Raw genomic sequence first — 22,700 nt, forward strand, 5'->3', positions numbered from 1 at the left:
ATTCATTGGAATGTCCTCCAATAACTCGTCCAAGTGGCCATTATTCATGAGAGAATATTGATATTAAGTTCTTCACGAGCCTAATCCTGCCTCGGCCCACATTCACACAATGTTCCCTGCAGGGCGAAATATTGGGAAAGTTTCCTTACTCCACACGCCTCTGGTTACTTAATAGTAAGTAGGAGCCCAGTTGTTGTTCGAAAGGCGGATCGCTTTTCTGGGGGTAATAATTCCTTCAAAAAAAAAAATAATTTGGTCACTTCAATCCACGACTGTTTGTGGGACACTGCTGGACGCAATTGGCTGCCATGTTTCGCCCACAAAATGTACAGTCAATTCACTTTACAGTATATTCTGTGAAGCGCTTTGAGATCTTTCAAAGACGTAATAAGGCGTTATATCATATGCAAGTATTATTATTATTGTTATTGTCCACTTGGGGTGGGGAAGGTGCCATCCCAACAGGTTGCCACAAACTGCTTAATGATGATGAGTGGGAACCATGACTGAGTTTCCATTGCTGAGAAATATTAGACCAGTTAGGAATAGATTCAGATATGTATTAATAATAATCCTTGCATCTAATATAGCATTTTTCACATCGTAAGGATGTCTCAAAGCACTTCACAGTATATACTGTAAAGTGTAGTGACTGTATAGTGAACCCAGCAGCCATATTTGCCCACAGCAGTGTCCTGCAAATAGGCCTGAAGTAGTTGATCAATTTTGTTAGGGAGATTGTTGCCCGGTATACCAAGATAAACTCCCTTCTCTTTTAGAATAGTGCCATGGGATTTTTAACATCTGTCTGAACAGGCAGATGAGACCTTGGTCTAACGACTCATCCAACAATTCAAGACACCTCAACCACTGTATTGGAGTGTCAGACTAGATTTATGAGTTCAAAGTCCTGGCGTGAGGCTTGAACCCATATGACTTAGAGCCGACCGAGAGTGCTACCAACTGAGCGAAACTGATACCTAAACTTTATTACCAGACATGTATTGCATTAATTCATTACCACCTCTTCTACATTTGTGGGGTTTACTGCCTCTGGTCAAGGTAGCCCTAAACTCTTCCTTTAAAACAAATTATCCCATATCTTTTCTTCCTGCAACAAAGTGTGTGATTTATTCACAAACTGCAGGTTATTTTTAAAGTAATGGTAAACAGTTCAACTAATGCATTGGTTTATAATTTCAGGCTTAGACAAGATCGAGTTCCTCCAAAGCCATGAGAATCAGGAGATCTATCAGAAGGCTTTCGACTTGATTGAGCATTATTTTGGTATAGAAGAGGAGGACTCAAGCATTGCACCACAAGTGGATGAAAATCAGCAGCAATTCATCTTCCAGCAACCGGAGGCCCCAATGGAAGGTTTCCAGCTCTAAATGCATGATGGATGAAAATGCCTGTCATCCTTACACCACATCTAGAACTTTACGACTCTTGCGTCTTCGGAGCCAACATTATGGAAAAGCTGCTTTGTTCAAGATAAATGTGTTTGAAAGGGCAACAATGTGATGCAGCTTATGCCCCTTTCTACCGAAAGGTGAAATTTAAACTGGGGCTGTTCATTTCATATTAAACGCTACTTTATATAAGTAAATGGGTGTTGTACAGCAATCAGATATTGTTGTAAGTGATTCGGTCTGGGAATGAAAGGAGATATCAGAGTGGTGGCAAATTCTCCCTTCATCTGGGAGAGAAATTCTCCCTCATTTGCTGGCATTGCAGCAAATAATATTGCAGCCATATAGTATTGTTCTATTTAATTTAACTGTATACAGCCCTAATTTAAACATTTATTTGGGATTTGGGGCCTCAAATATTGTTAAAAGTGTGGCTTCCTCTTTATATCCAGAATAGAAAATATAGTATTTGACCAAAATTCTTTCTAAATATTACTAAGTATGCAGGACATTTCAAGGCTGCATTGTGTCCTCATTTAGAATTTCAAATTTGTAAAGTAGTTTTGCTGTCAAGAGTCAAGAATTGACATTTTGCAGCTTTAAACACAAATATCTGTGAACAGATTTTACAGATGACCCACTGGATGTCAAATCTACCTCTTCAATTAAGACAAACCTGTTTTAAAAAGTTATAATGACTTGTATAAATATTTGCAACAGCACAAGTCAAAATTCTATGTAAATGAAGACCATAATTATCAGCATTTGCTCGACTATATTGCAATATGGAAATCTGTAAATTGCATTTTATTTATAACAGACTAGAAGATAATTCCGTATGTGCTCACTCTCCATGGAGGAGACTTGAGGTTTGTAGCATTCTTGGCAAGTACCTTCATGTAAATTATTGTGTGTGTACAGGTATATACATGGACAATACATACTCACTCATGTGTTTGGCAAGTGAAATAATTGGCAAGCACTGAAACCTGATAAGGTCATATAATTATGAATTTCTGATTTTTCTGATTGGAAGCAAACTCCAGTTTTTGCCCCATTTTGCCAGAAGATAAAGTCTGTTTAAAATGGTATTTGAATTTGGCTTTGATTGTGTGATAAGGCTAAAGAGGCCAAATTAGTGCTCTTAATAACTGCTAGTTTAGGGCTCTGCTACCATGCTGATTTGTAGACTTATTGTTTACAAATTTTTCTCTCTTCAGTAACTGGCACTTGGAAGTCTTGCTCATTGTAGCAAAGTTATTTCTGTATGTTGTCTGTAGATCAAAGCTTATTTTGGTACAGTGTGTAAACTCTTACTGCAGAATATTCCCTTATGCTTGTACTATCACCACTATCATGATCGAATAGACCTCGAGTAAACAATATTAGTAACCTTGAGGACTCCCTAAAGGCGGTGAAAATTGTTCTACTGACGTCCTTATTTAAAGTAGAAAGCAAGAATATTTTGTGAAAGAAATGAGGCGTGGTTGCAGATTGTAACAATTTGTGACAGATTGTGTGTTCTAATCTACATGGAGTGTTGTAAATAAAGCTGCATAACCCCATCATTTGATTTGTAAGGGGAATTCAAATGAATTTGTGCTTCAAATGCAACTTTTGAAGACATCTTGAATTTTTCTTTAACCAATCAAGAACTAGAAATGCATGCTTATTTAGTTGCAACGTCCCATGCTATAGAGATGCAAATCCCATACTTTCAGTGTCAAAAATCCAAATATGTTAACATTGTTTTTTGCCTCCTAAAAGGTTCTTCAAAAAATCTTTCCTTTGATAGGTTAGCACCAGAATCTAGGAAAGTAGATTAGTTTAATGTTTGGCTAATTTCCTTGCATTCTTCAGTAAGTAGTTTGAATTCTGAACCTCAATTATTTAGCTTGCCAGAGGATAGATTTTCTGATGTACTTTTGGAATAGCAAAAATAAAAACATGTATTTTAGTAGTAAGAAGATGTTTATTAATCTGTACAGTGTCATAGAGTAGAAAACAACTTGACTATTGCATTATAATGAAATGCAACTGTTGTATTCTGACAAGTGAAGGGAAGAGGGGAAAAGATCCCATATCAGAAAACATACCATTGTAATTGGAAGTATTGGTTAGGTCCAAAATCCCCTGTAAGCAGCTTTAAGTACTCCAACTGATGCCTTTTCAGTGAGTGATACATCTTCTGGACTGGGTAACTTAAAAGGAAAAACTAGTTTTGTAAAAGTTGCAGTTAATTCTTGTCGAAATGCATCTTAAACCCTGAAATAATTAGAACAGTAATGCACAATAGTCTATAGTGTTTTCACATACTGGATTATGCATGGTGTGCATGGATATGTCAGTATATATAGTCAGAACACCATGGCTACTTGCATAAGTACAATTGGTAAATTTTCATGTTGCTTTCAAATGGAATACTTGCTCATCAAAAAGTTCTATAGGCATATTAGTTCCAACTAGAAGTACAATATTTAAGCCTGTTGGGATTGTTACTTAGAAACTTACTTTAGAGTAAATTTTACATAGCCATAAACATGAGAGCTAATGTACATTTGTGTTCAGTTTCTCAATATCATGAAAAAATTGATCAACTGTGATAATGTAACTACATTTTTATTAACCCTAGCAGCTGAAATGTCCTCCCCTTTCTTATCTTTTTAGGTTGTCCAGCAAATTTGCTGTGCTACTTAGTTTTATCCCTGCTGTAGAACAAAGTCACATTACATAATGTAGCCAATGACTGGGAAGATGACTCACTCATTTGGTACATTAGCTATTTGTCATGTGAAAGTAGAGCTCAGTTTTTGTATTGGTTACCCAGCACATAATCAACCTGAGCTTTTCAGTATATATGTTGCTTTTTTTTTAAAACTCCAACTAATTGTTACTGTAACATATTGGAAACAAAAAACTATTGCACCTTCATTTGCTATAACTGCAGTGCATCTACTGTATCTGCCATGCAGTTATAGAAATTATGCTGAATCTTTCTAAATAGTTCAAATATATGTTCCCTAAATTAAACCTACTTTTTTTTAAACTATTCGTACAGTTTTGATATGACTACTCATGCTTTTGGATAAATTCTTGTACTTGAGATTACTTATTTTGTACTGTTGCTGGCAACAGCCCTAGAATGAAGTGACAAGCTTCTTGTTTTCCCTCTTCCCTCCCCCCATGCTTTAATATTCTGCAAAGTATTTTGCAGGATAATATTATTCACACCAAGTTTAAAATATGTAAAAATACTTGCAGAAGAAATCTATTGTCTGGCCTGCGTTTTGGGTTATATTTGTGCACACATCTGTGGCGCGGTGTAATTTTCTTTCTTCCATTGTTGATTAGTGATCGTCCAGCAGACGTACAAAACTAATGAATTAAGTTTCATGGAATGTTTTGAAATTGGAAGGTATTATCCAGAAAGTAATGAAAAAAATAAAATCCATTCACATATTTTGGTTCTGTTTTAACTCAATGTTTTAATTGTCAGGTATGATTGCTTAAACTTGCTGGAGCTTAACTAACTATGTTAAATTTCTTAAAGGTTTTAGCATGGGCTGAAACACAAGATCCAAATTATTTTGGCTTCTAACTAAATCATATAGTGTGATCAAAATTGTTTAGTTAAATGTTTCTTTGTACAGACAATTGGTTGGTTGAAATAAAGCAAAATTGAATGTTTTTTCTTTGCTTTATCTCTTCCCTCTCTTAACTATGGCTGTATTCAGCATTCACAAGCGTATCACATCTTGGTTCCTAGTTTGCTAATAAAAGGCATTTTCATCCTCTCCAAGTATATATTTCAGTGTAATTCATCTGTCTGGATTTTACTGGGGGTGCGGGTGGGGAGAGGAAGGAGAAAGACAGTGTCTTCAACTTGTCACAATTCTCTCCACTTGAAGCTTTTGTCTTTGACAATCTCTTCCAGAGTAGTTCTTAACAGGAGCACTTTCGCTCTTGTTCTGAAAGCATCCAAGGAAGTTTTTGAAATGATTACTAAACCTGATTGTGTGGGTATTGATCAACATACCAAATTGGTAACAAAATGTGAGTCAATGCTATACAAAATTAGGTAATGCCTCATCTACCAGCAGCTGATTTAGTTGCCTTCATATCAGCAACTCCTAACTACCTCCCTTTCCTTCCAATCTTTGAAAATATTAACAATACTCCTTGCTAGAAATGACACAAGTTAGTACTGATCTAACTTCATGGTAGAACAAAGGTTTGTGATGAAGCACATTCAAAAGCAGCAGATTAACAATTAAACCTTGAATTTTAAGGGTTATCTCAATTAAAAATATCCTAACGCCTTTACAATATAAAACATTTCTATTTATTGCCGCCTTCCTTTGCCCAACTTCTTTCTACGTAAAGCTTTGAAACTGTCCCAATGCTACCTAAAACATTAACACAAATGATGGTTACTCATATCCTTGATCTCATCGGGGGAGTCTTCCAACGGTGTGATCAAGATGTACATCAGAACATTACATTTTAATAAGTGGTCAAATTAACAATTTGATTTGTTTCCAGCATTTAAATTATTGTGATTTAATAGAAACAGCTCCAGCAACCTCCTGTTCACGCAGAGCTTCCTCTCTCCATCTTGCCTTTTTTGCTCGATTCCAGCTGGTCAGGGATTCATGCCTTTCAACAGCCTGAGGAGTACACACACAAAGAAAATGCTGAAGCAAAATATACATAAACCATGACTTAATTATTTACAGATTTTTACCTCCAAAATTTATATTTCATTTCAAAATTATATTTTGCCCTCCGTAAAGATAATTCACCACCACCCTGACTGAGATCAACTAACTCAGTACAGGCTCGGGTTCCAACCTGAAAACTTTCTTTTTGGAAGAAAAAATAATTTCCAGATGTGATCATACATACATGCTTTCATTACATTGAAACTCGACTATGCAAACTCATTGCTTGTCGGCCTCCCCAACTACTCCCCCTCCACAGGCTGCAGATCATCCAGAACTCTGTAGCCCGTGTCGTCTCCTGCACTAGGCTCTGTGATCCTATCACCCCCATCCTTGCCCAACTCCACTGGCTTCCCATCGCACAGCGGATACAGTTCAAGATCCTGGCCCTCACCCTTCAAAGCCCTCCACAGTCTTGCTCCCCCCTACCTCTACGACCTAACCCCCTACCATTATGCGTACTTCCTCCGCTCAGCGGGCTCCGCTCTGCTTCACGTTCACCACCTCGCTCACCCCACTATTGGCAGGCGGGCCTTCTGCCATTCTGCCCCCATCCTCTGGAACTCTATCCCGCAGTCCCTCCGCCTCGCCCCCTCCCTTGCCACCTTCAAGACCCATTTCAAGACCCTCCTCTTTGACCGTGCTTTCGATTTCCCTGCTTCACCTCCTGCCCTCCTCCCACCCCGACCTCTGAACCGCAGCTCAGGTCCATAACTCTGTCCAGCGCCTTGGTACATCCTCCCAAAGTGAAAGGTGCTTTACAATGTCATTTTGTTGTTGTAATCTGAGTCTATAGCTTGGCAGTTGCTGAAGGCATCGTTGCATAAAATTGAGCTACAGGATTAATTTGCCAACTTGCAACCTGAAGGACGTTTTATAAAGCAAATAGCAATGTAGTTGACTAAATTAGAAGCCTAAGGCTTATGAGAAAATTGTTACAGAAATTTAGAGATACAAATGTATAGGTATTAACCTATAAAAGGAAATAACTTTAATTAGATAATGTTTCTTGATTTTAAAATGTTTTTACTAATAAATCTTTCACCATCTTAAATAGAAATGCAAAAAAGCAATGTTCTGCAGCAGTTGTAAATAACTAATTGCAACAACTTTAGTAGTTTACCATTACTGTATATACCTTGGTTTTCATTACCTGTTTTCCAGATGCAATCATAACAAAACAGGCAATAATGGTTAGAATGATCATTATGTAGCACGTCTTGACTCGAGCCCTGTTTCTTGATGCATTCAGCATGTCAAACCTGATAAAGAAAAGCTTCAGAGTAATAGATATTAACATGCTTGTCTCACTTAATAATAATGTTCTATAGCCGTTAAGTTATCTCCTTCACCTTTTCTGTTATATTTTCAACACTTTTGTTCTTTCTGAAATGTTAAACATTTGTTAATTTTAACTTAAAATGCCAAATGCAATTGGCTTATTCTTACAGTGTTTGTTTATGATTTAGGGAAAAAGACCTGTAATTTCAAGTTTTCTTCAAGCATCCTGCAGTTCCCTAAACTCAAATACAGCGATAGGTTGTTCTGTTTATTTTGTCTTGTTTTTGTCAGCTGTGCATCTGACACATGGAAATCTATCACCATGCCTAAGAGCATCCAAACCAGATTGAGTTCCATGCTTGTATGTCACATACATGTGGAAATATCCTTACGTCACACTGGAGCAAGGTAAGAGTCAAGGATGGTGGACCTGAGTGTATGTGTTAAGGTATTGCTGGAGTTTAACCAGTTAAAACTGCATTGCTTGCCATTGAGAGCACTGACTCATAAGCTTCCCGATGCTTGTCCTAGGACCACCCTACCTATTAGGCTTTTGGCTTGCAGATGAAGCAGGTGAATGGGAAGAATCCCTGCTCCCAATGACTGGTTTGCCCTCCAAGTCCTGCTGACGAGCTACGCTGGCTGGTCCAAGATTATGAGAGTTAAGGTCACAAAGATGTTAGAAGATGTGGAAGATTTCAGAAGAGTCTCAGCCCTACATCAACCTACTATACAGCTTCAAAATTAGGGACTACGGTGAGACACTCACTTGAGGAACTTTCAATACTGGAGTCCTGTAACATATTGATTAGAGCACTCGCCTCATAAGTGAGAGGACCCAGATTCGATTCCTGGGCAGGGCGAAACCTTAGGCAAGTTACTCCACACACCTCTGTTTATCTAGCAGTAAGTAGGAACCCAGTTGTTAGTTGATTGGCGGATTGGATTCCAGTGGTAATAATAAAATAAAAATAATTTGGTGACTCAATCCAGGACTGTTTGTGGGACACTGCTGTGTGCAATTGGCTGCCGCATTTCGCCTACAAACTATGCAGTCAATTCACTTTACGGTATATTCTGTTTCAATTCTGATATTGGAGTCCCGTACTGCATTGGTTAGAGCACTTGCCTTGCAAGAGAGAGGACCCAGGTTTAATTCCCGGCAAGTTTCCTTACTCCACTCACCTCTGTTTACCTAGCAGTAATTATTAGGAACCTGGTTGTTCGCCGATAGGCAGATCGCTTTCCGGGGTAATAAACCCTCAAAAAAAAATAACAGTTTGGTCACTCAATCCACAACTGTTTGTGGGACACTGCTGTCAACAATTGGCTACCGCATTTGGACCTAAAAATACAGTCAATCCACTGTACAATATAATCTGTGAAGCGCTATATAAAATGCAAGGATTATTATTATTATGGCTGGAATGACCTTTTCTTTTCAGCTCTTCCTCAGGAAATTGCTCAGCCTCTTCTCAGTGCTATTTCCTCTTCTCTCCCATCCCCAGTGACATTGCTGGGATCAACAGCTCAGTGTGTGTGTGAGAGAGATGCTGGGGTGCAAGATCAGAGGTGTGATTTCATAACATTCTGCTCCAGGACTATACAACTACATTGCCATCATTCACTTATTTGTACGGCTTCTCTGTGTCTCTCTGCCCCTCACTGTAATTTCTCTGTTGATCTAATTTAGGTCATTGCAGAGAGGAAAGGAAACAATACAAATAAAAAAGCTGCTGCTACGGTGACAAATTAGCCAATGTTTCAAATCATAGCAGACATGATTTATATTAAATTAAATGAACATTAGCTTTATAAGCAAAAAGGAAAAGCAATGTACCAGATAAGACTATAAATGTTATCATGTATTAATGCTCAGTTCACAAACTTTTTAAATCTGTTTAAATCAGTGAGATAAGTCAGAAACTCGAATGGTTTTTATTTAATGCAATTAACATCTGCCAATTGAGAGTGGTGGGATAGCTGTTTACTCTGGTGGGTACATGACCTTTTCAGTTAGTAATTGTAGAAAATTCTCATGTTTGTCTATTTGGGAAGAACAATGGAACCATTCACATTTGAAGAAATGCTTGACTCTTGTGACCCACTTTAATTCTTTGTTTATCCTTATTCTTGAAACACTGCCTAGTTTCAACGTGCTTTGTTTGTGTAGGAAAATACCGAAGATGGGAACAGGAGCTATTTGAGAGTGGTTGTGTTCTCCAATGTTGGTCACAAGTATTCTGAGGACAACTTGTACCTTTCACCCAATTCACTTCAGGAAACGTGCAAACTAGTAGATTCACATGAAAACCTCTGAGATCTGAAATTCTTCCAAGTCTTCACCCAAAACTAAAGAAAACTCTTCAATGTGTTCTTAATTCGGAAGCTGATTCTTTTTAAGAACTCTAGAAAGGCATCTTACAAATTAAGATTGAATCCCAGAATTTTCTACGTTTTCATACCACCATAAATTTTAAGACAAAATAGTCTACAAACTAAGACCAGATGAATTTCAGATCTCTCAGCACATCTAAAAGACATGGAAGTAGCCCGACTAACCCTTAGAGGAAATTAAAAGCAGCCTTGATATAGCCCTGAAAACTGTATTGACTCTGACAACCATTGCAGCATGAAATAAACAACTTTAAAAGCTAATACGTGAATCTCTCCTAGGAAATCTTTGATTATAAATACAGATGAAATACCAAGTTCATGACCAGGGCTCAAATCTGCCTCTTTATCTTGATTCCATTTTACTCCAGCATATACAGTGACATAATGGAAAAACACACCAAGTACTGAGTATTCGGTTCAGCACTTATGATGAAGAATCCTTCCAACCATCTGCCCCTTTCCATCCCATCCACCCAATGGAGCCAGGGTCACCACTATGGAAAATCATGACACTAGTGAATCACAGATTGTTTTTGTTATTACAAGCTCCCATATTTCAGAAGCGAATGTTGGTTTAACAACCAACATTTAAAAAGTGGCTTAGATGCTATTACACAACTCTTCTTTTCCCACAGCCTAGTTTCCCTGACAATTCTGGCAACAGAATATGGCTTTCCATACTTTTGGGAGAATCAGTACCTTACTACTGGATCCCTGTAGAGTATTGATTAGATCACTCGCCTCGCAAGTAAGAAGACCTGGGTTCAATTCCCGGGCAGAGCAAAAAGTTTTCGTACTACACTTGTCTCTGTTTACCTAGCAGTAATTAGGAACCCATTTTTTAGCCAATAGGTGGATCGTTTTCTGGGGTAATAATCCTTCAAAAAGAAAAAACACTTGGTCACTCAACCCACGATTGTTTGTGGGACATTGCTGTATGCAATTCGTTGCCACATTTTGCCCAAAAAATATACAGTCAATTCACTATACAGTTTATTCTGTGAAGCTCTGAGACATCTCAATGATGTGATAAGGCGCTATATCAAATGCAAGGATTATTAATATTATTTGATCATTGCCCTGAATTTAGGAAAGGTTTGTCAAGATTTACAACAACAAAATCACATTTGTATAGCGCATTTCATGTCGGGAGGATGTCCCAAGGCGCTGGACAGTCAGTGTTTTGGACATGAGCTGGGGATCGGGAATGGGGAGGGTGAAGGGCAGGGGGGGGAGGAGGGTTGAAAAGCACAGTCGAAGAGGGTCTTGAGATAGGTTTTGAAAGAGGCAAGGGAGGGGGCAAGGCGGAGGGACTGCGGGATGGAGTTCCAGAGAGTGGGGGCAGAATGGCAGAAGGCCCCCCTGCTAATGGTGGGGCGGGCGAGGCTGGGGACATGAAGCAGGCTGGAGCCCGCTGAGCGGAGGGAGGGGCAGGATGGTAGGGGGTTAGGAGGTTGAGGAGGTAGGGGGGAGCAAGGTCATGGAGGGCTTTGAAGCTGAAGACCAGAATCTCGAACTGTATCCTCTGTGTGATGGGAAGCCAGTGCAATCGGGCAAGGATGGGAGTGATAGGGTCATGGATTCTGGTGCGGGAGAGGACATGGGCTTCAGAGTTCTGGATGACCTACAACCTATGGTGAGAGGAGTTGGGGAGGCCGTCAAGCAAGATTTTGCATAGTCAAGCCTTGATGTTATGAATGCGTGTATGAGGGTTTCAGCAGCCTGCAGTGTGAGACAGTGTCGGAGCCGGGCGATGTTGCAGAGGTGGGGAAGATAGAGCAGGTCATGGCACAGATGTGGGGAAGAAAGGATAGTTGAGGGTCAAACAAGACGACTAGGTTCTGGACTGGCTTAGTAAGGTGCAGTGTGTATCCTTGGATTTTGATGGTGTCAGATCCTGAGGTGTGGAGGGCCTCGTTCTTGTTTACATTCACTGAAAAAAGTTAGCTCTCATCCAGGACTTGATGTCTGATAGACATTCTGTCAGGACAGCAGTGGTCCTGGAATCAAGGGTGGAGGCAGAGAGATAGAGTTGGGTGTCATCCACATACATGTGGAAGTTGACCCCATGTCTGCAGATGATGTTACCATGGGGGAGTACATAGATATTGAAGAGGAGGGGACCAAGGACAGAAACTTGAGAAACGCAGCACAAGATGGTGTGGGGCCTAGAGGAGAAACCGTTTGTGGAGATGAAGTGGAGGGTGTGTGAGAGGTATGATCTGAACTATTCAAGCACAGAACCGTGAAGGTTGGGATGAGAGGAGAGATGGTGGATGAGGATAGAGTGGTCACCGGTGTTGAAGGTAACAGGGAGGTCAAGGAGGACGAGGAGGCAGAGGGAGCCCTGGTCGCAGATGGACAGAATGTCAATCGTCATTTTGACCAGAGCTGTTTCTGTGCTGTGGGCGACACGGAAACCCGATTGGAGGGGTTCGTGAAGGGAGTGGCGGGAGAGGAAGGAGCGAAGCTGGGAAGCAACGACTCGTTCCAGGACCTTGGAGAGGAAAGTGAGGTTGGAGATGGTGCAGTAGTTTGGAAGCAGGAATGAGTCCAAGGAGGGTTTTTCTAAGGATAGGAGTGGTGACGGATGTTTTTAAAAGGGGTGGAAACAGTACCAGTGGACAGGGAGAGGTGTATGATGTCTGTGAGTAGAGGGGCAAGGAGGTGGAGCTGGGGTGTAAAGAGAGAGGTAGGGAAACTATCAAAGTTAACTACGACAAATGTAGTGCAGTGTCTTACTGGTGGAAATTCCCACATCCGTTGCTGTCTTCCCCATTCTCACATATATGCTACACGGCCCCAATACATTTAAATAATGGTGTTCCTGTGTTGTAGTTTTGAAAAAAATACTAAGCCCGCTACTCAAAGATAATATTTTCTGTGTTATATTTGAACAAAACCGAGTTTGACAAATGGTTTGTTATCATTCACGATGGTACAGTATTGGACATTAATCCACAAGTTTGATATAGCTAACTCAATTTGCTTCCTTATTTAATTCAATTTAAATGACAAAAAGATGCTCCTAATGGTTTCAAACAAAGTTATACAACTCTCATCCAAAACAGGAGGTAACAATTAAACAGCAATGATAGAAACAGCTGAAACATATGTGATACTTAATATCTGCTATCTCAAACAGGCAAAACTGCATCAAAGGAATAAGCTTTGAAATTTTGTACAGTGTATTATGGCTTTGATTTTTAAAAGTAATTCTTGTTTTACAGTAACTGAGGCACTGCAGGGATATCATTTTTTAAAACACAAACTCAATTTCTGTTTGAATACTATGCCTCTTTAAATGTGGTCTGTGCAGGAGATGTTCATTAAAAAGCCTTATATAAGAAATACTTGCTGCAGCTGTAGCACAACAAGTACAGACATAACTTTTTAACTGCGACAAGGGCCATTTACTCATCCAATTAGGTCAACTGGGTCATGGGTAAGGAAACAGATTCAGCAGTTCTCATCTGAAGTGTGTGTATTTGGATTCAGACAAAGTTTAAATTGTAAACAAAGTACTTGAAACACATTTCTTTCATGGACTAATGTAAAGTATTACCACAAAATAGTCTAAAATGTCCTTTTCGGCATTTGTGACATTTCAGCTTCTTTTGTTCAACATCTGCAGGGTTCTCTCCTTCCGATTTTCTTTAAAATTTCCTCAATGTTATCCTCTCCCCTCCTGAAAGTGGTGAGTTATGTTGGCTTATGATTGTATGGGTACTAGCAGCACTCTGGGACCTCCCCCACATGTTGATTCTTATTTTTATTCTTATTCTTTCCAAGCTATTCAATCATTCAATATGTCAGAGTCAAGTCCAAACTGGACTTTCCTTGAAATCCCCATATGTATACTTCCAGCTGGGCAATAAGGAGGAGGAAACCTCTTTTACCAGAGTGCAAAGACACTGAGGCCAATTATAGTGCTCCACTGTTACCTTCTCACACAACAGATCAGGGGTTTAACATGGGATCTGCCTGGCTGATGTGGTTCGGTGCAATATAGAGTGATTTGTTTCCCTATTAAGCCATTGGGTTACTTTTGATTTCAGCCTTTAGTTACTCAACTAAATTGAGAATTTTTTTTATGTTTTCACAGCAAAAATCAACACAAGTAAGCATGTGTGAGGGAGTGGAGTCTTGTAGCTCAGTGGTTAGAGCACTCGCCTTGCAAGCGAGACACCTGGGTTCAATTCCAGGCAGGGCAAAACCTTGGGCAAGTTTCCTTACTCCACACACCTAATAATAATCCCTCCAAAACAAAACAATAATAAATTGATCATTTTCAATCCACGACTGTTTGTGGGACGCTGCTGTGTGCAATTGGCTGCCGCATTTCGCCCACAAATATACAGTCAATTCACTTTACAGTCTATTCTGTGAAGTGTTTTGAGATGTCGAAAAGACATGAAAAGCACGATATCAAATGCAAAGATTATTATTTCTATTATTATTATAACGAGTCCAATATTAAAACAAAAGGCTTAGTTGCAATTTTTGCACATGTGAATTTGCTTTATTTCTTTTACGGGATCTCTAAATATACTTTTAGATTTATTTTATTTAATACCTGCTCGTGTTGGCTTTCACAGCACCAAAATGGGTCTGCTCAGGCCCCAGAAGAGAGCAACAAGGATGATCCCCAGTGTTAGAGGAATAAGCTATGGGCAACAATTACACAAGCTAGGGCTCTTCAGTCTTGAGAAAAGAGTAGTGACTCAGAGGGGAACTCACAGAGGTGTAAACATTTAAATATAATTGAAAAAGTAAAGCCAGATCAATACTTTAGGATGCACCAACATAAAACATAGTTTTGGCGTTGCAAAGGGCAATTTCAGAATAAAATTCATTGCTCACTTCACAGCTGTTTGTGTAACATTTGCATTCACCTCAAAAATACAGTCACAATACAAATCCCATTTTAATGCCATGTTTAGGCACTATATCAAGTGCAAAGATTATTATTATTTTGACCAAACAGTCACGAGTGGTCAATTTCAAAAACTTAGCTGAAAATTTACTCTGCTAGCCAACAAGATAAGTTCTCATCAGAACAGCTGTTATATCTGCTGCAACAGCAGCTTTCCCAAGCCATGGTTTTGTCCATTATTCATTTGAGGTTAAAAAATGGGTGAAAGTTTTTAAGAAAGCATTGCTTTTAATTCAAACCTCATGCGTCATCCTCTTAGAATTTAAGATCCAGTGAACTACTGAGCAAGTTAAATTTAATCATAATGTTATCTTAGGTCCTAAGAGTAAACAATATAGAGGGAAAAAATCATTACAAAACATTCAGAATCCTTTGAAATATGTATTTAATTTCCTGAAGATCACCAATTTGTTCATTGTATTTTAGAATAATCTTAAATCCACGTAGACGCACAATGAAATTTATCCTATATGTACAGAAAACCTGTGGATTTTGGAGTCCTGTAGTGTATTGATTAGAGCACTTGCCTCACAAGCAAGAGGACCTGTGTTCAATTCCCATGCAGGGCGAAACCTTAGCTAAGTTTTCTTACACCACACGCCTCTGTATACCTAGCAGCAAGTAGGAAACCAGTTGTTAGTCGATTGGCGGATTGCTTTTCCAGGGGTATCAATGCCCGACTATATGTAGGACTCTGCTGTGCGTAATTGGCTGCTGTATTTTGCCAACAAAACATACAGTCAATTCACTTTACAGTGTATTCTGTGAAGCGCTTTGAGACGTCTAGAAGACATGATAAGGCTCTATATCAAGTGTAAGGATTATTATTATTATAACCTCACAACTCACAGCTGATGAGGTCAAAATAAGTTTGAAAAGTCTTACACACAGCCTTGCATTTATACAGTGCCTTTCACACAAAATGAACATTTCAAAGCAAATACAATAAGGAGCACCAAATGGGTGAGGGAAAGAAAACTTAAGGATGCTGACCAAAAATAAGGTTTAAAAAGAATAGTTTTTAGCGCAGTTTTAAACTGTTATTGGAGGTGGGAAGGGATTAGTACTCCTGAAAATCTATCCGCCAATTGACTAACAACCAAGTTCCTACTTTCTGCTCGGTAAACAGAGGTATGTGGAATAAGGAAACTTGCCTAAGATTTCGCTTGGCTCAGGAATCGAACCCGGGTCCTCTCGCTTGCGAGGCAAGTGCACTAACCAATAACCTAAAGTGTGAAAGGTTTCTGCTGCCATGAAGGTAAGGCAGCGAAGGAAAGCAGACTTGGTCAGAGCCTGGATAGAAAGGTTTAAAGGAGAATCGAGGGTTAAACAAAATGCCAAGGTTCTGGTGGAGTGAGCAACTGGAGAGGTTGATACAGTTAGTGATTGAAGTGAAAATGGGAACTGAACATGATGATAATAATAATAATCCTTGCATTTGATATAGCTCCTTGTCATGTCTTCAAGACGTCTCAAAGTGCTTCACAGAATATACTGTAAAGTGAATTGATTGTATATTTTGTGGGTGAAACGCAGCAACCAATTGCACACAGCAGTGTCCCACAAACAATCGTGGATTGAGTGACCAATTTTTTTATATATGGAATTATTATTATTCAAATTCAAGATCCTCATCCTCACCTACAAGACCATTCATGGCCTCGCTCCCTCCTACCTCTCCGACCTACTATCCCCCTATCTACCTACCCGTACCCTCGGTTCCTCTGGCTCCGGTCTGCTCCACATCCCCCGCCCCAACCGCCCTACCATCGGTGGCCGGGCCTTCAACCTCTCAGCCCCTAGGCTCTGGAACTCTATCCCCCAGTCCCTTCGCCTTACCTCCGCCCTTTCCTCCTTCAAGGCCGGTCTCAAGACCTTTCTCTTTGACCGTGCCTTCAGCTCCCCTCTCGACTCTCTTCCCCCTCCTCACCCCCTCCCTTCCCTCCCCTCACCCTGACCATTTCGCCCCTGCTCGGGTCCTGACCCAACTGTCCAGCGCTTTGGGACGTCCTCCCGACGTGAAAGGTGCTCTATAAATGGAATTTTGTTGTTGTTGTTGTTGTTACAACTGGAAAAGCGATCCGCCAATCAACTAATAACTGGATTCCTACTTACTGCTGGGTAAACAGAGGCATGTGGAATAAGGAAACTTGCCCAACATTTCCCCCTACCTGGAATCAAACCCATGATAGCCTTGGTTTTGTCGACATTAAATTGGAGAAAGTTTAGACTGATCCAGGATTCGATGTCTGACAAGCAGAAGTGGAATTTCTTGGGATTTATGGTCACAATATGATTACATTAACTTATTTATTTTTTCATTCGCAACTCACATTTTCTGGTTTGGACGTGAATATTGTCTTAAGGACTGACCTGGTCAAATCCACATTTTGTTTCTTATTGGCTGCAAGAGAAGCCTGTAAATAAATTGCTTCCAACATGCAAAACAGATGGTGGGAGTTGGAACAAAATGCAATTTTGGTCATCACAACATGAGGGGAGGTTATCCAGGCCCTAGAGACAGTGCAGAGGAATGCAGCAAGGCTGCTCCTCAATGTAAGAGAAATGAGCTATGAAGAATGATTGGACCCAGTATAAGGTTTGCAGATGACACCAAGTTGGAAGCAACTGTGGATTCAGAGCAAGCAGCAAAGGTCTTATAAAGAGAGCTTGAAAGGGTATGCATATGGACTGATAGGTGGTAAATTAAGTTTAATATAGGTAAATGCAAGATTTTCGTATTGGAAGAAAGAATAGGAAACAGTTTTTATTCAATGGATGTGATAGAATTTGCTCAGAGGAAGCTGAAAAAGAACTAGTTTGACTGCACCTTTGGTCCCCCTTTTACCCCTACCCTCCCTGCACTGCACCTCTCCTGATTCCAACCCCCAGCTTGGGTCCAAAACGCTATTGTCCAGCGCCTTGGGACGTCCTCCCAATGTGAAAGACGCCATATAAATCTAATTTGTTGCAGTTGCCCTGGTCAGGCCGCACGTAAAGTACTTATATGCTTCCAGTCATCACAACATAAGGGGGCCGTCCAGGACCTAGAAGCAGTGGAAAAGAGAGCAACAAGCATGCTCCCCCAGTATTAGAGGAATAGCTATAAGCAGCGTTTGGACAAGTTAGGGTTCTTCATTCTAGAGAGGAGACATCACAGAGGGGACCTTATAGAAGTGTATATAATTTTAAATAGGATTAAAAACAAACAACAGAACAACACTTTGGGATACATCAAGATGGCAGATCAAAACAACATAGATTTAGAATTGCAAAGGTCAATATCAGGATAGACACCGAAAGCTATTTATTTACCTAAAGGATATTTATTGACTGGACTAGGGTGCCAGGAAAATTGCTTGAGGCATGTCAACTCATTTATTGACAGCTTGATGCTGTGATGGGAGGAAAGGTAGGGTGGATATTCTGGAAGGATGAGATCAAAATGATCTGGGCAATTTGAAGGGAAATTTTAAGTCACACCCATTGAAGTGTTTATTTACAAAGATGGAATGAATGGGTGGAACAAATTACCAGGACGGTTGGTTGAGGCCAGTACACTCGATTCATTTAAGAAACATCTTGATGTTTCAAGGGAGAAAATGGTGTGATTGATATTCTGGAAGCTTGAGATCAAAAGGACTGAAGGACCATTTTCATTCAAACATCTCTTGTGATAACTCTGGAACCTGTATATCAATTCAGCTTCAACAGATAGAGTGAAAGTCTCCAATTTCAGACAGCTGTTTAGTGTTTCAAGTTAAGGGAGTTACAAAAAATTGAATCCAATTCCCAATGGGCCTAAGTCCACTGCAAAAAGAATTGTCCATAACTCAGAATTAATTGGCATAATTCCCCTTACAGTCTCTTTGACCTTCAGGCAGCAGCATAGGCTACAAGGATGAATGTTATGGGAAAGGCATATTTCACATTGATAGACCAGGAAATGTTCAAAACTTGCAAAGCATCTCTGGAGAGTGGTTGCAGTTGAGATGTGCAAGACTGTTAAAGACTAGGCCTAAAAGGACACACCTTTTCAAAAAGATGGTGGAATAAAGAAAATTGGCCATTTTAAAAATAGCTTTCTGCTTTAAAATCTGCCTCAAACCCTCCACCTTCCCTTCTCTTCAACCATCTTCAGATCACACCTGAAGATTTTCTGCTTTGACCGGGCCTTTGGTCACCTCCCCTTTCTCTCTGGCTCAATGTCAAGCTATGTCTCTGAAAAGCCACCCTGCTTGAAAGACATTATATAAATGCAACTGTTGTTGTAATCAAGGAGACTTTTTCTGAAATAATACATACTACAAGGCAACTGAAATTAATCTTCATTTTGTATGGTCTTGTAGGCCACTTTATAAAGTGTACAGATGTAACAATTTCAAAGGGTCTTATTAATCCAAACAGGTTCTTGTGATCTTTTGAACTACCCCTATCAGAAAGTTGCACCCTAATCACCAAATCCGGGACAGAATTCAATCTTATTAGATCTAAATAGATCTTAGATATGATTTAAATAGAGCATGTTGTGTACTAATGATTTAAACAAAATAAACCATTCATCTTGTAGCTGCATATACAATAACAGCAACAACAAATTACACTTGAATAGTGCCCTTCACGTCGGAAAGACGTACGAGGTTCGGCTATGAATAGAGTGAGCGACATACACTGTAGCATGAAACAAATCAGGTGTTATGAGGTGTAGGGTAACAGATTAAATAAACAACAGCTAGAGGTAGTCAGGAAAAAATGCTTATGTGAATTTGGCAAAACAGAAATTGGAAGAACAAACTACTAGAGAACAAAAATCTCCTCAGCAACTATGAAAAAGCCACTGAGCTTCAGGTAATAATCCATATCTATTTTGCGGCATCTTTCATTTTAATTCCTATAATTTTTACACTGGTTTAATTTTTCCACAAGCTGCCCAAAACCCAGGCTTGTCTGCTTTGTAATGTTAAAAAGTTAGTGGCAATTCACAAGAATGATTATTTACTAGAGGGCAAAAATATTTTGATTCGATTTATTTTGCCAATAAAAATTAAACCTAACTGATAAATATCCTTTCACTGCTCATTCAAAGAACAGTAGAGATATTATGAGATGTTAAACCGGGATCCTGTTGAAGTGGATGGTAAAGATCCCATTCTATTTCCCCCTTTGTGCTGGCTAACAACCCTCCAGATAAATTGATCACTCACCCGGAAGTTTGGGGAATACAGAATTACATAGAAATTGCAGCAAAGAAACAGGTTATTCAGCCCAACAAATCGATGCCAGTGTTTATAATTCACATGAGCCATCACCCCTTCTGATCTGCTCTGTCCTACCTCAGTATTCCCTTCTCCTTCTTGCATGCATCATTTCCTCTTAAATGCATTGATACTTTCTGATTCAGTAACAGCCTCCAGCAGTGAGTTCCACATTTTCACACCCTTTGTCTACAAAAATTGCTCTTAAACTCCCTTTTAAATCTGCTTCTAGTTATCGTATATTTATTCCCTATATCCTGGACTCGCCAACAAATGGAAACAGTCTATTGACATTGTTTAGCACAAATTGGTTGATGGGTTTAGCTATAAATACATGGTTGCTAAGGTAAAGGCGTCAATCCTTTCATTTGCATCTTTCTAACTTCGAAGTGCATATGGTCAAATGTGTGTCTTTATATTTGACTTGTTCTGAACTTCAGGGTGAGTAAAAGTAGTAATTCAAACATAATGAACACAAATAAACTGGCGCATATTAAGGGAGGATTCGTACGTTTGGATAAATGTTTTTAAAAATCGTACATATGAAGCTTTATATTTTTTTGAAAATAATTAATTACCCTTTGACTTTTTTGTGAATATGGCCAAGTAATGATGAAATCCTTCCATGATTACATTATCAAACCTTCGGAATGAAGAAGAGGCAAGGCAGGGACCAATAACCCTTCTTAAGAAATAATAATAATCCTTGCATTCGATATAGCAGCTATCACAGGACCTTACAAATTCCATTCTTAACTATTGTTTCTCAGCTCCATTTATATCCAAAATCTCCAATGCTAAAGGGGAAAAATGCTCAGTAGATTCAGTTTGATACTGATCAAAGCTCTCAGTGTATAGCAGATCATGGAAATATGTGAAAACTTACGACACAAAAGCAGGGATGTCCTCCGCGTTCTTGAAACGACCAGACCACAGAAGGATCCTTTTGTCAAATTGACTGGGTCTGTGGCCTGGCACTTTCTGGGTGTAACGAACTTCAAGAAACACAAAGAAAGTTCATATCAATACAATACTTGCTTGAAGTTAATGGGGCTACTTTAAAGGTTTTTTTTAATAAAAGAATAGCTCATCTTTATTCTGCTTCACATGTAGCCCCAGCAAAATTATATACATTTCAATGCATAGATACCTATGCCATGACTTTAATGTTTTTTTCCAATAGTCCAAATTGTAGGTTACAATAGACAAAATAGCAGCAGAATGCAAGTCAATGCTGCACCCAAAAAACATCCATGGGTTTATTCATACTCCATTGGCCTAGTATTTCATCTGAATATTTACACTACTTTCCAACAATTAAATAGGACAGAGACCTCCTGTATTGAACTATTTTGGATGTGATTTACATAGGAGAACAAGGAGGTGGATATCTCAATTAATGGCACATTTAAAACACAGTCATATTTAAGGGCTAACCTTATAGACAATCAGAAGTAGGGGGGAGGGGGAGGTTCCTCACCATCAATTTCAATTGAAATTCAATGGTCAATTTCAAAATTCTTTGGAAAAGTACACACTTTGACATGTTTGAATGACTTCAGCTTTGAACATTTCATTGCATTCAGAAAATTGGGTGACACTCATGGCTTAAGAAGGTTACAATATTTTGAATGCCAAGATTCCAAAGGTTGCACCATGATTTTAAATGAGACTCAAGCCCAAAACGCTCAAGAAAATCATATCTTCACCATTGCTTGTGGGAGCACCAAGCCATTCTTTTTTAATATCAGAAGTTTTTTTTCTGGTTGAACTAACTGTGCTGGACTCATTCATGGTTAAGGGAGAAAGGTTAATTATAAAGAGAAGTTCATTCCATTGTAAGAGTGTGTATGTATAAATCAAACATGATCATCTAAATAGCTACAAAATCAGGAAAATGACTTAGACATCACACAGCAAGTTGTATAAAGGTTGAGCAGATTATGGTCAGCCTTAAGCAGAGTAGCTCATGCTGCAGTTTTGACATTTTGCTGCCCAGAAGTCTGCACAGTTCCAAATCAGAGAAAAGAGAAAATCGCCAAAGTAACGTGCAATGTAATTTGCAACACACAGAAAGCTCTGAACAAACCGAGAAATTAAAGGGTAAATAAACCTTTAAACAAATAGCCGGGGCTTGTAGAATGCACGTAGAAAATGAAGGCATCTAACTAATCCCAGGCAGCGGACCAGATGTGGCTCAAAGTTAATAACAGAGATCACGATTGAAAAGAAATTAAACAGTTTGATCCACAATAACGTCAAGAAGAAAATAAATCATTTCTCTCAAAAGGAATAAACATACTAGCTCTGCACACTGAACTCCAGTGAAATAAAGCCACATTTACCTGTGTGCAACCTTCTGACTCTCTCCAGGAGCAAATTGTTATCGCAACTTTTGGCCTCGGGATTCTTACTGAATAGGTTTCGCTGATCGGATGGTTTAGCCCTGTACAGCCGGCACATCTGACCAGACAGGGCTCGAAACATCTCTGCAGCTAAACAGCTGGACTGTGATCTGGCCAAGAGGAGCTCTCTATATATACAGGACAAGATAGTTTCAACCCATCCTCCCCCCTCCACACACACACCATTAATTCATTAAGGCTGCACTTACATAATAATTCAACTTACTGAGAAGCAATTGAGTAGTAGAAATCATTCACTTATTGGTGTCTTGGATGGTGACCAAATTCAAATA

The 22,700-nt window shown here is 39.4% G+C and overlaps 2 protein-coding genes across 2 annotated transcripts in view; one reads left to right on the forward strand and one right to left on the reverse strand.

Moving 5' to 3' along the window:
- The window catches only part of kpna5 (karyopherin alpha 5 (importin alpha 6)), a 26,570-nt gene extending 21,699 nt beyond the window's left edge, over window positions 1-4,871 (forward strand). The window contains exon 14 of the mRNA XM_007910339.2: window positions 1,204-4,871. Within this exon, the coding sequence (XP_007908530.1) occupies window positions 1,204-1,391 (188 nt within the window). The 3' untranslated portion in view covers window positions 1,392-4,871. The remainder of the gene's footprint in view (window positions 1-1,203) is intronic.
- On the reverse strand, window positions 4,073-22,578 carry LOC103189816 (protein FAM162B). Its single transcript, XM_007910338.2, has 4 exons — window positions 22,348-22,578; window positions 20,889-20,997; window positions 7,287-7,395; window positions 4,073-6,079 (listed from the first exon to the last, which is right to left on the reverse strand). Exons 1-4 carry the CDS (start codon window positions 22,487-22,489, stop codon window positions 5,963-5,965), a joined length of 477 nt encoding a protein of 158 aa, XP_007908529.1. The 5' UTR covers window positions 22,490-22,578; the 3' UTR covers window positions 4,073-5,962.
- Between the last annotated feature and the right edge of the window lie 122 nt (window positions 22,579-22,700).

The sequence above is a fragment of the Callorhinchus milii genome, unplaced genomic scaffold (assembly GCF_018977255.1).
Source record: "Callorhinchus milii isolate IMCB2004 unplaced genomic scaffold, IMCB_Cmil_1.0 Scaffold3, whole genome shotgun sequence".
NCBI lineage: Eukaryota > Metazoa > Chordata > Chondrichthyes > Chimaeriformes > Callorhinchidae > Callorhinchus > Callorhinchus milii.